Here is a 16,842-nt window from a genome sequence, read left to right on the forward strand (position 1 = left end):
AAGAGAGAGGATCTCTTTTGTATTATTTAGGATCATCCTTGATGCATTCACTCTAAAACATAATAAAGCCAAATATCTTCCTCGATGTTAAATCTTTACAAAACTGAAATCCTGAAAGAATCCATTCGCTTTTCCAGTTAGATTGGGCATGATTCTTAATTGGTACTAAAACATCTAATATGTGTATGAAGTTCCATCCCACAGCACCTGCCATTCAGAGTGGAATCAGACTAGCGGTTGGGAATAACAACTCCAGAATTTCAGATCAGGCTTGTAATTGGTGTAGGAGAGGCTTTGGGCGGGGCATCTCGATAGGGAGGAGACGTCATTAGAAACCTGTGGGGTCAGTCTACAGCTGTCACTACTCGAGTTAAGCTTTATAATATTTGAGTGTTCGAAGTTCTGGAGCGTAAGCAGCATTCTCAGTACGTACTAGTTTCACTTGGCATTTGAATGAAATAGGTAAACCAATGGCGTTTCGTCCTCCTAGACTGCCGAAAAATCAAGTAGTCCCAGGGTTTTAATGAGAAGGAAAGTAGGACGGCGTCAGGGATTGGGAGCTACAAGGCACGCACTGGGTTGAAGCCAGAGAAAAAGTCGGAAGATAGAGCTGCGCCTGTAATTGCTTTCGAAGCCGCAGCCACTCGAGTGCCGGACTTGTAAGTACTCTGCACCTCCCATCCTCGGACTGAAGTCGGAGAACTCTCCCAGCTAGGCGACGAGATCCTGCACAACTACCTTCTTTTGCTCTCCCCACCAGACTAAGGGACAGAACAACTGCCACCCTTCCTCTGCCTACCAGATGGGGGGGCAAAAGCAGTAGCTGACCAGCACCGCCTCCTTCCGACCCGGGAGGTGGGGATCTCCCCACCCCGCCCCGCCGGGTCCAGCCAAATTCAACATTAATTTTCTCCTCCCGCTGCTCCTATATTCCCTACACCCCCACCTCCTTCCCCTATCCCTCCTCCTTACAAACAGGGGAGGAGATAAGGGGAGTCCAGGTCGTCATGACAGAGCTGAAGGCAAAGGAACCCCAGGCTCCCCACGTGGCGGGCGCCGCGCCCTCCTCCACACTGCTCGGAGCGCCTCTGCTGGGACTCCGGGACGCTGGCCCTTTCCAGGAGAGTCAAACCTCGAACTCCTCGCCTGTAGTCTCAGCTATACCTATCTCTCTGGACCCGTTGCTCTTCCCTAGGCCTTGCCAGGGACAAGACCCGGACCCGAAGACACAGGACCAGCAGCCGCTGTCAGACGTGGAGGGGGCGTATCCCAGAGTTGAAGCCACAAGCAGTGCAGGAGCTGGCAGCTCTAGATCCCCAGAAAAGGACAGAGGGCTGCTGCACAGTGTCTTGGACACGCTACTGGAGCCTTCAGCTTCCGGGCAGACCCACGCCAGCTCTCCTGCCTGTGAGGTCGCCAGCCCTTGGTGCCTGTTTGGCTCTGAGCTTCCTGAAGACCCCCGGGTTGCCCCCACCACCCAGGGGGGGTTGTCTTCGCTCATGAGCCGGCCAGAGGGCAAGGCTAGCGACAGCTCCGGAACGGCAACTGCCCACAAAGTGCTGCCCAGGGGTCTGTCACCGCCCCGACAGCTGCTGCCCCTGACCTCTGGGAACCACCATTGGTCTGGGGCCTCAGTGAAACCAGCTCCGCAGCCTGCTGTGGTAGACGTAGACCAGGAGGATGGCTTGGAGTCCGAAGGCTCCGTGGGTCCACTTCTGAAGGGCAAATCCCGGCCTCTGGGAGGCACGGCAGCTGGAGGAGGAGCTGCAGCCACCGCTCCTGGGGTGGCCGCAGGAAGCGTCACCCTGGTCCCCAAAGAAGATTCCCGTTTCTTGGCGCCCAAGGTCGCCCTGGCGGAGCAGGACGCGCCAGCGGCGCCCGGGTGCTCCCCGCTGGCCACCACGATGATGGATTTTATCCACGTGCCCATTCTGCCCCTCAACTCGGCCTTCCTGGCCGCCCGCACCCGTCAACTGCTGGAAGGGGAGAATTATGACGGCGGGGCTGCGGTTGTCAGCGCCTTTGCCCCGCCGCGGGGCTCACCCTCTGCTTCTTCCACCCAGGTCGCTGCTGGCGACTTCTCCGACTGTGCGTACCTGCCCGACGCCGAGCCCAAGGATGATGCGTTCCCGCTCTACGGCGACTTCCAGCCGCCAGCCCTGAAGATCAAGGAGGAGGAGGAAGGCACCGAAGCCGATGCCCGCTCCCCGCGGCCGTACCTGGTGGCGGGTCCCAACCCCGCAGTCTTTCCGGATTTGCCGCTGGCGCTGCCGCCGCTCCCTCCGCGAGCGCCGTCGTCCAGACCCGGGGAGGCCGCGGGGGCGTCCGCAGCACCCGCCAGTGCCACAGTCTCGTCCACGTCCTCGTCTGGGTCGACCCTGGAGTGCATCCTGTACAAAGCGGAGGGCGCGCCGCCCCAGCAAGGCCCGTTTGCTCCGCCGCCTTGCAAGGCGCCGGGCGCAGGCGCCTGCATGCTGCCGCGGGACGGTGCCTCCACCTCAGCTTCTGTTGCTTCCGCCGGGGCGGCCCCTGCGCTCTACCCGCAGCTCAGTCTCAACGGGCTCCCGCAGCTCGGCTACCAGGCCGCAGTGCTCAAAGAGGGTCTGCCGCAGGTCTACCAGCCCTATCTCAACTACCTGAGGTGAGGGTCCCGGGCGGGGCGCGGAGTGCCATACGCATCCTGCGAGTAGCAGCCCGGCGCCTTCGTCGCCGCTCGCTCCAGGTCCCAGGGTCCTGCTCACCCAAGTGGCCGCAAGGGGGGTGGGTGGCCGGGGCGGGGCACAAGGGTAGTTTGGTTTCCTTTTCTTCCCTCCTCTCCTCACTATTTTGGGGACACAAGGGGGGCGCATAATATGCCGTTTTTGGAGGGTGCCTCCTCGAAAATATCTTCTGAATTTTACAAATCTGCGAGATTTCGAGGCGAGATCAACCCTAATTTAAAATGTGCAGCGTCACTATAGGTGCGCAGTAATCCAGTGGAGCCGGGGGGAGGGGGGGAAGGGGATGCGGCGAGTTGGGGGCTTTACAAAATGGTTCTTTTCTTTGAAGGATGTTTACTGGGAATGTCTTTAGTGGAGACTTTAAGGCACAGTTCCTCCGGGAGGGGTGGTACTTAATGTATGGTAGCTAGCCAGAACCGAAAGCAGAACCTGACGGGTTTTGGACCTTCAATGGCTGTATTATCATACAAATTTCAAGACTCCAGTTGTGTGTAATATAGTTACATTATGGATTTAAACATCAATCTCTCCAGTGCACTGTCTTCTAATATTGTTTCGGATTCGCTACAACTTTTTTCACACAGGTTTTCAAAAACATTTCAATTTACATACCGAAGGAGTGGGATTTTAAAATCCCATAATGTTCGGTTTAGACTCTTCTGTGTTGTGAAAGGTAAAACAGTGTCAGTATATTGAACAATTCTTTAAAATGGCAAACACATACTCGTTTAAGTAAACAGCCATTACGGGGTGTTTTAAAAACTGAAAACAAAAGCAGTGTTGAGTACGATTGAACTAAAACAAAAACACGTTTACTGTTAACGATGTGTACAGGAAGGGCATAACATTTCATTTGTCAAAGAATAAGTTGATTATTCTATATAAGGAGTTTTGTAGAAAGAATTAAAAAAAAAAACAATGGACCTTAGCTTTTCTGAACATTAAATTATATATTATTCTTTTAAGTTGGTGCTGCTGATGAATGACTAATAATTTACAAATGCGATGGATCCTGTAACGGTACACCTAGTTTGCATGCCTTTCAAGGGTGTGTATACATATGGTGCTATATTAAAATCCTCTTTCACTCTGTCAATTTTCTTAAGAAAACTTTAGTATTAGACAGTGGTGCACCCAAAAATAAATGGAGTACTTTGTTTTGCATTTCAAGGCCCGATTCAGATGCCAGCCAGAGCCCACAGTACAGCTTCGAGTCCTTACCTCAGAAGATTTGCTTAATCTGTGGGGATGAAGCATCAGGCTGTCATTATGGCGTCCTCACCTGTGGGAGCTGTAAGGTCTTCTTTAAAAGGGCAATGGAAGGTAGGCTCTTTATTTTTGGTTTAATTGTAGACCAAGATTTATTAGATAGTAAATCTGATATTTTTTATATTTTAATTGTCCCTTCTAAGAAATGGTGATATTTCCATATAATTTAAAATATATGACTGTGTTTTAACAGTATGTTTTTATTTATAATACTCAAAATTGAATGTGGTTTGAACATTCCATACTCTTGACTAACGCTTTCGATATTAGACTCAAGTTATACTAATCTTGGGGACAGTGCTGCTATTGTTCATTACCCATTTAGCTTAAAGAAATAGCTTGGCTGTAATTGTATTTTCATATTTCTATTATATATTATATGAAATATGTACTAAGCTTAAAATTTTGATCAAAAGAAAAATGGTAAAAATCATCAAAATTATGTATATGTACTATGTGTATTTGTATATATATATAATGCAGTTACAAATTTTCTACATGATTTTGTCTTTTCTCTACATGCATATTTATTAATACTTACATAATGGTAATTCTAAACAAATTTTTAAAAATTCCCATTTTGTTTGGCATATCTTTATAAATAAGTATATAAGAGGATAGGAGTAAACAGTTTAAAGCAAAAGAAAATTGTGGACATCGAAGTAACAATTTCTGTTACTTTGCAACAAGACTTTCATGTTTTTAAAATTGTCTAAATTACATATTTATCTAATGATTTTGGATTGACCTACATAATGTATTTTGGATTTGAGCTCTAATAGAAAATATTTTTAAATTTCTCTATCAACACTAAATTCTAAGCAAATACATTTCTATTTGAAGATAAAAATACACTTAAAGATCATTTCACATTTAAATTCTAACAATCAGTATATATTATAAGGAGCCGAAATGAGTTTAAAGTTCCCTCTGGAGTGCTGAGATCACACCTAGACAAGGAACCAAAGATCTGAATGCTTGCTTTTTTGCTTCCTGTTTGTGAGTTTTCTGATTTCAAGAGTTTTCTACTTATAAATAGGAAAGGAGGGAATGGGAAATTTTTACCTTAAGGGAACTTTCAAAGGAGTTTGATATGTATATTTAATATGCACCAATAGAATAAAATCTAAAAGGCATTTTAAATTCACTATTTTTGTAGATGCCTAACAGATGATTCTTTACAACTATTAAGTCTTTTTTGATAAAAATGATTCCCAACTATTTATTAGTAGTATTTGTAATAATTCTACTTAAATTAATTCTTCTTAAAGAATATTTGCTTTGTATATATCTAGAATATGATTTTTTTTCCACAAAAGATGAATGTATTTAACTGTTACTGAACATACGTATTCAGCTTCAGGGGGTTTTAATTGCATTTTAAATTAATTGAAGCACTGTGTGAAAAGAGGCTACATGAGAAAATGGACACAACTGAGAGTGGCCTTAAGTTTCCTTTGGACATTATTTAGTCATAGTTACAAGTTGAATTTCTTTGTATGAATGAGTTGATTCTCCAGTGTATAATTGGAGTTACTACTCTCATCGGACTTTGGTTAATTTCTTGAATGCTTCTTTCAACATTAATATGATTTCCTTCATTCTTACTGTCTCCTTAGAGTAGTCTAATTTTGTAAGTGAATGACTCCCATAGAATCCCCTGAAGACCAGTTTTTTCTAGCCCAGCTCCATCTCTTTATAGATAAGCAGGTCCCAAAGACATAAATTTCAGTTTCCAAGGATCATACAACTAGTTAGTAACTAATTGTTGGTTACCATAGGTTAGATACTCTTTCATTGCAGTGCTTATAAATCAGAGATGGTGTGCACAAGAAGGTATATGACAAATGTTACTTAATTTTCAGAAGTTACTTCAGAATGTGCATATAGAACCAAAAGCACCCTAACTTAAATACAAATTCTTTTATAATATTATAATAGCATCTAAAACCACATAAAATGTCTTTCCAGATTTACTCTTAGAAAGCATTTGTTGAACAACTATTATTGACATGGTCCTCTTTTAGTCCTGAGTAGTAAAAATGAAGCACCTTTATTTGGCAATGTTAATGAAAAAAAACTCAAGGTTTATGTTTATAAATCATTCACGAAACTAGAACAAGATTACAAAACTATATGAGTAAGTTCATTCAGCAGTTATTTTATACCTCTTATATTTAGATCTGTGCTTTAGATATTCTTCCCCTGACTTCACCTCTCCCTGCCTTACATATAAAATGAAGATAACAGTAGCTACTCCTCAATGTTGTTATGAAGATTAAATGGGTATATACATGCAAAGTATTGAAATAAATGTCTAGCATATTGTCAGTTTCAATTGGACTACAGCTTCTGTAGTCAAGAAGTTTATAATAGAGTTTAAGAGGTAACATATATGCATGTAAGTCCTTTTTGCATGTAAAATAGAGATTGACTAAATGCGCAGATAAGCAAATCTGTAAAATGTTAAGATTTGTGTGGTTTGTGAGTTGGTGTGTTTGGTCAGGGGGAAGTTAGTTGTAGGATGGAATGTACATGTTGTATAATGATGGGAGAAGATTTAATGGAAAATATGAACTTCATTTGATTATTAAAGGACAAGTAAGATTATTGATCTCTGGACATTGAGTAGTGCTTTTAAGTGTATATGTTCAAAGAGGAGTAAAGAGATTAAGATTAGACTGAGTAAGACTTGAAGAGTTATATGAGGAAATCATTAAAATTAAAGGATGGGAAGTTTAAGTGCTGGTGTTTGGATGAATTTGGAGAAAATCAGTGGTTTAAGGCAAGATAATAGAAGTTTCTGGGAATTTTCATAAGTAAAAAGATGAGTAAAAGGATTTAATAATTGTAGAGGTATAGCCAATGTGAAATCTTAAAGTAGGGCTGTGTGATCAGCTAGTTCAAGGTAGACTATGTGTGGATGCCAGTATGTCCAGAAGTTGAAAGTCAGTGGTCAAAAAATAGATATTGTTACCAGGAATAATAATGATAACAGCATTTTAGAGCGCTTTCTATGCAGCAGTGACTATTTAAGTGTTTTATGGGTGTTTTAATTCATTTAATCCTTATAATATACATATTATTTATTATTTTTAGTTTCCAAAAAGGTAACTAAAACCCAAAGGTGTTAAATTGCCTTAATCACAATTAGGAAGTGGTAGACTCAGGATTCAAACCCAAGTAGTGTGACTTCAGAATCTGTGCTGTCTACCAACTACACTACATTTCTCTTAATAGGAAATTCTGTTTAAATTTCAAAGAAAAACAATACAGCATTGTAAGAACAAATGTGAGCCAAATGATAAAACATCTAGGAAGGTAAAAGTGGAAGTAAAGGAGATTGCAAGATGAAGGGTGATTAAAAGTGTGTGATCTAAATGGATGGATGATACTAATTTCACCAAGAACCAGTTTCCCTACCTCTCTTCCAAGTTGGGAGCGAGAGACAATAAAGCCTGTAAAGAAGTCACCCGGGAAAACTGGGTTTCTCTTGGTATAAGACAGAAGAGAGAAGAGGCAGGGAAAAAAAATCACTTAGGAAGTGGGTACACAGGGATCGGAAGAGATGACCTCTCTTACCCTAAGAAAATGAATTAGCCAAAAGCAATTGGTTGAATAGCTCATTGCATTCCTTTACTAAAGGTTGGAATGGACCAGAAAGTTGTCAGGAATTGCTCTAATACCTTTCAAGGAGATGAAGTCATAATGACCCACCAGTTCTATAAATGCAGGTCTGTGATTTTGTATTAAGAAGGAAAAGATAATTTCTCATTGGCTTACCTCTGTATGTACTGTGACTAACTCAATGTTAGGAATACATTAGATATTCAGTAAATTTTGTTCTAAATGAACCAGTCATCATAAGTGATGATGCCAACCTCTTATTCTTTGGATACTTTTTACTGTGACAGTATTTGTAGTGAATAAATTTGATGTAATATGGGTAAACAAATATTGTAATACAGTAAAATATTATTTAGAAGACACTAGTTATGTAGGTAATGGTGGATTTTTAATTTTACTACATTATTAGCCTTATTTTTATTCTAGTTATATTGAGGTATAATTGACAAATAAAATTGTAAGATATTTAAAGTGTACAATATGATGATTTAATATATATGGTGAAAAGATTCTCCCTGTCAAGTTAAGGAACACTTCCATCCCCTCACATATATATTTTTTTCTTTTTGGCAAGAACATGTAAGTTATACTCTCTTAGCAAATTTTGATTATATAATACAATGTTCTCAACTAGTCACCATGTTACACATTACATCCTCAGACTTTATTCATCTTTAACGTTTGTATGCTTTTACCAACCTCTCCGTACTTCCATTTCCCAGCCCCGGGCAACCATTTTTCTACTCTTTCTATGAATTTGATTTGTTTATTCCATGTGTAAATGATACCATGTGGCATTTGTCTTTCTCTCTCTGGTTATTTCATGCATAATGTCCTCAAGATTTAACTATTTATTTTGTTCATGTATTAATAACCAAATACTTATTGAGCACCTGCCATATGCCAGGCACTATGCTAGGTGCTAGCTGAAAAAATAGTAAAACAGGGCAGACCTGGGTCGCTGCAGCCCTCGTGGTTTGTACTGTAGTGGAGGCAGGAAACATTCTACCAATTAGCATTTATATAATGAATTATAGATGTACTGAGTTGAATAGTTTAAGCAATATCTGGAAAACTAGAGAATTGACCCCTCTGTCAGAAGCTGGGGATGATGGAAAATGCCTTTTAGATTTGGAGAGACACCATCAGACCACAGAGGAAACTGAACAGAAATGAAATATTTTTATAACTAATGCATTTCTTTCGAAAGTTGAATATAATTGGTATCAGAGACTAAAAATGAAACCGATTTGGTGATACATTCTCTCTGCTATGGCTTTCAAAAGAGAAATAACACTCAAATTCATTTAAAGATTTTATTATTTTTAAGAGAAAAATCAAGAGGGAGGTACATAGATTTTCCATATACTTCTTCCCCTGGCATAGCCTCCCCTATTACTGACATCATCCACTAGAGAGGAACATTTGGTACAATTGATGAACCTACATAGACATATCATAATCACCCCAAATCCATAGTTTGCAGTAGGTTTGCTTTTGATATTGTACCTGTGGGTTTGGATAAATGTACCATAAAATATGTCCATAATTATGGTATCATACAGAGTCGTTTCACTGCCCTAAAAATTCTATGTTCCATTTATTCATTCTCTGCCCCCTTATCCTTGGAAACCACTGATCTTTTTATTGTCTCTATAGTTTTGCCTTTTCCAGAATGCCATACAGTTTCACTTACTGATATGCACATGTTTCCTCCATGTCTTTTCATGGCTTGATATCTCATTTCCTTTTAGTGCTGAATAATATTCCATTGTCTAGATGTAGCACAGTTTATCCATTCATCTGCTGAAGGGTATTTTGGTTGCTTCCAAGTTTGGGAAATTATGAAGAAAACTATTGTAATGATCCATGAGTAGGTTTTTGTATGGACATATGTTTTTTATTTCTTTGGGTAAATACCAAGGAGTGCAATTGCTACATTGTATGGATGTTTAGTTTTATAAGAGACCTCCAAACTGTCTTCTAAAATGGCTATGCTATTTTGCTTTCCCATGAGCAATGAATAAAAATTCTTGCTGCTCTCCATCTTTGCTAGCATTTGGTATTGTCTATGTTCTGGATTTTAGCCATTCTAATAGGTGTATAGTGGTATCTCATTGTTTTAATTTGCATTTCCCTGATGACATATGATGTGTAGCATGTTTTCATACGCTTATTTGTCATCCATGTATCTTTGGTGAGATGCCTTTTAAGGTTCTTGGCTTGTTTTTTAATCAGCTTATTTTCTTATTGTTGAGCCTCAACAGCTCTTGTATATTTTGGGTAATAGTTCTTTATTAGATGTGTCCTTTGCAGATATTTCCTCCTACTCTGTCTTTTTACTCTATTGGAAATATCTTTTGCATAGCAGAAAATTTTACTTTTAATGAAATCCAGTTTCTCAGTTCTTTCTTTTATGGATCATGACTTTGATGTTGTATGTAAAGAGTCATTACCAAATTCAAGGTCATCTAGATTTGCTCCTATGTTATCTTTTAGGACTTTTATAATTTTGTGTTTTACATTTAGGTCCGTGATCTGTTTTGAATTAATTTTTATGAAGAGTGTAAGGTCTGTGTCTAATTTCACTTTTTTTCCACGTAGATGCTCAGTTGTTCCACACTATTTGTTGAAGAGATAGTTTTGTTCCACTGCAACCCCTTTATTATTATGTCAGATATCAGTTGACTATATTTATTTGGGTCTATTTCTAGGTTTTCTGTTCTGTTACATTGATCTATTTGTCTGTTCTTTCACCAATACCACTTTTCACCACTGTTTTGATTACTGTATATTAATAGTAAGTCTTGAAGTCAGGTAGTGTCAATCCTCCAACTTCAATAATGTGTTGATAGTCTGTCTGGGTCTTTGACCTCTGCTTATTAACTATAAATCAGTTTGTCAGTAACCATGAAGTAATTTTCTGGGGTTTTAGTGAGATTGCATTGAATCTGTAGATCATAGTGGGAAGACCTTACATCTTGACAATATTGAATCTTCCTATCCATGAACGTTCCATTTATTTACTTCTTTTATTTAATTAATGTGAGTTTTGCGATTTTCCTCCTATAGGTCTTGTACATATTTGGTTACATTTATGTTGAGTACTTCATTTTTGGATGCTAATGTAAATGACATTGTGTTTTAAATTTCAGATGCCACTTGTTCATTGCTAGATTTAAGAAAATGACATTTATATATTAGCCTTGCATCCTGCCACTTTCCTATAGGTGCTTATTAGTTCTAGGAGTTGTTTTGTCAGGTTTTTTACAAATTTATTTTCCACATAATAAGATCATGTCACCTGCAAACAAAGACAGTTTTATTTCTTTCTTCCTAATGAGTATACCTTTTATTTCCTGTTTTTGTCTTATTGCATTAGTAGGACTTCCACTACAGTGTTGAAGATGAGTGGTGAGAGGAGATACCCTTGTTTTGTTCCTAGTCTAATGGGAAAGCTTCTAGTTTCTTACTAGTAAGTAGGACATAATTTGTAGGGTTTTTTGTAGATATTTTTTATAAAGTTGAGGACGTTCACTTCTATTGCTATTTCATGAAAGAGTGCTGGATCTTTTCAAGTGCTTTTTCTGCATGTATTGATATGATCATGTGATATTGTCTTTTTAGTTTGTTGATGTGATGGAATACATTAATTTTCAAATGTTGAACCATTCTTACATACCTAGGATAAATCCCATTTAGTCGTGTTGTAGACTTCTTATTAAATTTTTTTATTCAGTTTGCTAAGGTTTTTCTTGAGGATTTTTGCATCTATGTTCATGAGAGATATCAGTCTGTAGTTTTCTGGTACTGTCTTTGGTTTTATATTAGCATAATACTTGCTCATAGATTGAGTTAGGAAGCATTCCCTCATTTTCTAAGAGATAGTGGTGAATTGGGATAATCTCTTCCTTAAATGTTTGGCAGAATTTATCAGTGAACTCCTTTGGGCATGGTGCTTCCTGTTTTGGAAAGTTATTAATTGCTGATTCAATTTCATTAATAGATATAGGCCTGTTCAGATTGTCTATTTCTTCTTGTGTGAGTTTTGGAAGATTGTGTATCTCAAGACATTGGTCCATTTCATTTAGGTTCCTTTCATTTAGATTTGTGGGCATAGAGTTGTTCATAGTATTCCTTTATTATTTTTTTAATGTATATAGGATCTATAGTGATATCCCCCTCTTTCATTTTTGATATTAGTAATTTGTGTTCTCTCTTCTTAATTAGGTTTGTTAGAGGCTTATACTGATTTTATTGATCTTTTCAAAGAACTAGCTTTGGTTGTTTTTTTCTTTACTGATTTGCTGTTTCTAGTTTCATTGATTTCTGACCTAATTTTTATTATTTCTTTTTTTTTTCTTTAAATGGCTTACTTTGCTCTTCTTCTAGTTTGCTAAGGAGAAAGCTTTGATGATTGTAAATTTTGGATCTTCTTTTCTAAAATATCTAGTTAATGCTATAAATTTCCCTATAAGCACTGCTTTTGCTATATGTATGCCACAGATTTTGGTAATTTGTGCTTTCATTTTTACTTCAGAATACTTTTAAATTGCTCAAGATTTTTTTTTCTTTGAATCATGTGATAATTAAAAGTATGTTGTAAAATCTACATGTGTTTTTTAATTTTCAGGTGTGTTCTGTTGAAGCCTTAATCCCATTGTGGTCTAAGAGCAGACATTTTATAATTTCTATTTTTCTACTCTTCAGATTTGTTAAGGTGTGTTTTATCTTGATGAATGTTCCTAGTGAGCTTGAGAATGTGCATTCTGCTGCTGCTGAATGAAATAGTCTATAGATGTCAATTATAACCAGTTGAATGATGTTGTTGAGTTTAACTGGGTCCTCATTAATTTTTTTTTCCTGGTAGATCTGTCCATTTCTGTTAGAGAGGTGTTGAGGTGTCCAACTATAGTAGTGGATTCATCTCTTTCTCTTTGTAGTTCTATCAGCTTTTGCCATACAAAAAAATTAATGCTCAACTGGTAGATGCATGCACATTAATTAATGATTGTTATGTCTTCTTGGAAAATCAACTCCCTTATCATTATGTTATATCCCTCTTTACCCCCAATAAGTTTCCTTGTTTTGAAGTCTACTCTAATTATACGTTCAAATTTTCATTGGCCAACTCATGAATTATTTTCCCTGTCTTTAGAGCTCTATAGTGCTTTCTCTATATTTTGTAGTCCATAAAATTATCCAGCAGTCGCTTCCACCATAATTTCTTTGATTAAAATTTGGGCTCTTGGGGTACTGGGTGGCTCAATTGGTTAAGTGTAGGACTCTTGATTTCAGCTCAGGTCATGATCTCCCTGTTCATGATATCCAGCTTCTTATTGTGCTTTGTGCTGACAGTGCAGAGCATGCTTAGGATTCCCTCTCTGTCTCTCTCACCCTCTCAACCTCTCTGTCTCTCTTCCATTCATGTGCGTGCATGTTCTCTCTCTTTTAAAATAAATAAAATGAATAAACTTAAAGTGTTGTTTTTAATTGGGGCTCTTGAGAAGGTAATTTACCAATAATCTTATTTAATTTTCTCTCTGGTGCAGTCTACCCTGTGACAGTTTTTCTGTTATCTTAAAAATAAACATGTAGTAATGCAATGGATTGGGCTTTTTTTTTTTTTTTTTTTAAGAGAAAGAGAGCATGTGCATGTGCAAATGGGGAGGGGTGGAGGCAGGGGGTGGGGAGAGAGAAAGAGAGAAAGAAGGAGAGAGAATCCCAAGTAGGCTCCACGCTCGGTGCAGAGCCCAATGTGGGGCTTGATCCCATGACCCTGGGATCATTATCTGAGCCGAAATCAAGACACTCAATTGACTGAGCCCCTGGACTGGAATTCTAAACTCTATAAATAATAATAAATATTATTATTAATAAATATTTGGATAATTTATCTTCTGCTACACGTCTCTCAGTTTAATATTTAGCATGAGTTGTAAGCTGGTGTTAAGCACAATTTTTCAATAAGACCCATTAAGGTCTCCACTTCACTGAAAAAAAGGGGGTAGAAAGATCACATTGAGGATCTTCTGCTTAATATTAGGTTATTTGGGTTTGCCTGTTATTAACGATCCTTCAGAACCTGCATCTTAATACCCCTGCAAGAATCTGAAGGCAAGGCATTGGTATTAAGACCTACCTGTTAATGCTAACAGCTAGTGCTTCTGCTTCAGCCTTTGAGATATTATACCTTAATTAGTCAAGTAACAAAATAATACATTCTCCTTTAAAAAGGTAAAGTATTACCAGTAAGGCTTAAGTCCTCTTTGATCAATACTTCTAATGCCCTTCCCTACCATTATTCCCTACCTCTATCTTAGTTTTTAATGTGTGTATGATATGTTCATATGTAAATGATATCCTATATATAATTTGTGTATTATCCTTCATCATGTTTTCATGCAACAGTGACTTGAAGCTCTGTATATTTATTTATAGTCCTAGCTTGTTCTTTTAACTATTGTATAATAGTTCATAGTATAAAAATCCTTTTATTAAGGCATCACTATCACACCGTTACTTGAGTAAACTTTTTTGTGTCTTCTTGAGTACATGCCTTGTTCCTCTTTCCAGAACATAATTATTTGGATACAGCTCTAAATGAACTATATGCTTAGCTTCCTTCATGCTGCTAAAGTGGTTTAAGCCATTAATTTTTTTACATACTACATTTAAAAGTTGCTTATGCTAGAACTAGAAAGATGAAAGTGTACATAGTCCCTATCTTTGACATGTACAAAGCCAGAAAGAAGAAGAAAAACAAAACAAAAAAACCTTCTGTACAATTAGTGAACACGAGAATAATACTTTGACTTGAATTATGCCAAAGCCATGGTGACACACCATAATATTCAATTATACAAATTGAGAAGAATTGCATTTTGTTCCACTAACATATCCTGATGTTGTGTAAGAGGCTTATTCATTTATACTTAACTACGCTTGAGCATCATGTAATCCTTCTAAGAGTCTATCAGGTGGAGACATCACAGATGAGTAGCTCACTACAAGGTATAAGGGTCAAGATTCAAACCCAGGACATCTGACTCCAACTTCTGTGTTTGTGTGCCTCTCTGCTATTTCTCCACAATGTTTTGTATTTGAATAAATATTAATTACTTTATAATTTTTCAGAAAAAAACATGATCTCTTCCAGAGGATTGGTTTTCAAATTGTGCTCCTTAACTCGGTCCCATTCCTTTTTCAAACTAGAACAACTCTGCTTTTGTCTGTTTATTTGCTTTATTCTTCCACTTAAGATTTTATTTGAACAAAGGATTTTCTGCCAACTTTTTCTTTTACATACCATTTCATCATGACAGGAAACCCTTAGGCCTCGAACAAATGTTTATTCAGGTACTTGAATGAATCCTAAACGGTTCCTTGACTTTATTTGCTGATGCCTTTTTTGACATCTCTGCAAAGGTAGGCTGAATGTTCGGTCAAGATTTCAAATCCAACTATTTAATATTTGAACAGAATATCAATGTTATCATCTGAAAATCACATATGAGTTGTAGAGCTCTGTCTTTATCAGCAAAACAAAGTAACTCCAGGGAATCTTTTATCAATCACTTTTTTAAAGGACAGATTGAAGTAATTGATACTTAAGACAGTGACTCTAATGATTTACTTCCCTGGATTTTTAAACTTTATCTTCTTTTAGAATATTCAAAAGCCACATACTCTATAGATCTTCCATATCTGCCTAATTTGTATAAGGATAGATAAACACAATATCCTTCTTATTGCTGAATGACCCTTATATAATAAACTACATAGTGCATAATTCACATAATTTATCAGCCTATTGTGTTTTCCTCTTTATATAACTCCTACAAAGTAAAGAAGTAAATTTTCATGCTCAATTTTTTTAATGTAATAAACTTAGGTGTTTGGTTCTTTACTGCTGCTACAGCCTTTTGTGTTATGTACTTTATATAAAATTTTAATAAATTATAATGTTTTTGAAGCATAATACTCAATCGTATCATTTCTTCAGAAAAAAGTAATTTCAATGTTATTTTCTCTTCTGTGATAAAGTGATTTATGAGACTGAATAAACAAGTGGTAAGTATGGACCAAGACTGAATTCCTTTGAAAATGTCTTAAGAGCAATCACTCCAGAAAAGCACATGAAAATGTTATATATAATTATAAGGTATTCTGGGATCCTGGACCATGTCCCATGCTTTAGCTAAGTTGTACTTGTGCTCATTCCATTCTTTCTGTTTAGAACAGCCATTATTACAACTCTTTATGTTAAAATCATGTATTCTCAACAGTCCATCTAACATGCTCTGTTCCCCACAAAAACATTATTATTTTTTTTTGGTCTCCCTAATTAATATGATTTTTTTTTACCCTCAAGATCCAAACCACATTTAGTTTATTGCCTATGTTGTATTTATGGTTATCTCCCTGATGGAATTTAAAACTCCATGAATTTAGACATTATAGCTTATTTATCTTCTGTAATCTTCTACAGAGCCCAACATGGTAGTAAATGTACAGGAAGGACAAATAACAATAATTGTTTCCTAAAGATTTATTGTAATTTTCAGGGCTGCTACATTGCAAAACTACAGCAGCATCATGTTCAGTATAATCAATAAGTTTATTTCTTAATACATGTCCAGAATCTTTAAGCTAAAATCTTTTGGGCTAGATATGTTTCAGAATTCAGAATTGTATAGATTTTTAAAAAATTATTTAGAACAAAACTTCATAATGAAACACATTAATATTTATGCAGCAAAATGTATGAATGAAGCCTATAAAATGTGAGTTTAGGCCAGGTTCAGCTGCCAAATGAAGTCAGGTCAAATAAAGTACCACTGACAAATAACTACAGCAAAACTTTTGTTAGCATGTCTTTGTATATTGAAATTGTGAATGAGTAATTGTGATGAGCACTGGTGTTGTATATAAGTGATGAATTTACTCCCGAAGCCAAGAGCACACTGTATACACTGTATGTTAGCTATGTTGACAACAAATTGTATTTTTAAAAAAAGATGTTTAGCAGAAGGACACTTCATCTGCCTTTTCAAGCAGAAAGTGATGTTAGAAAAGCAATGTAACTCCCTTTTGCAAGACATCCCTTTGTGATGTAAAGAGCATTTTGAAAAACAGTTATGTGCAGATAATTGTTGTTATTTGATTTTGTTGTGCAGGCATTATAAATACATTACAAGTAAAAAATTTTACAACTACATAAACA

The 16,842-nt window shown here is 37.5% G+C and overlaps 1 protein-coding gene across 2 annotated transcripts in view; it reads left to right on the forward strand.

Moving 5' to 3' along the window:
* The first annotated feature begins 610 nt into the window (after window positions 1-610).
* The window catches only part of PGR (progesterone receptor), a 106,000-nt gene continuing 89,768 nt past the window's right edge, over window positions 611-16,842 (forward strand). For both annotated transcript variants that reach the window (XM_045483538.1, XM_045483539.1), the window contains exons 1-2: window positions 611-2,641; window positions 3,892-4,043. In XM_045483538.1, coding sequence (XP_045339494.1) covers window positions 1,008-2,641; window positions 3,892-4,043 — 1,786 coding nt within the window. In that variant the 5' untranslated portion in view covers window positions 611-1,007. The remainder of the gene's footprint in view (window positions 2,642-3,891; window positions 4,044-16,842) is intronic.

This window comes from Leopardus geoffroyi, chromosome D1 (assembly GCF_018350155.1).
Source record: "Leopardus geoffroyi isolate Oge1 chromosome D1, O.geoffroyi_Oge1_pat1.0, whole genome shotgun sequence".
In the NCBI taxonomy this organism is placed as follows: Eukaryota; Metazoa; Chordata; class Mammalia; order Carnivora; family Felidae; genus Leopardus; species Leopardus geoffroyi.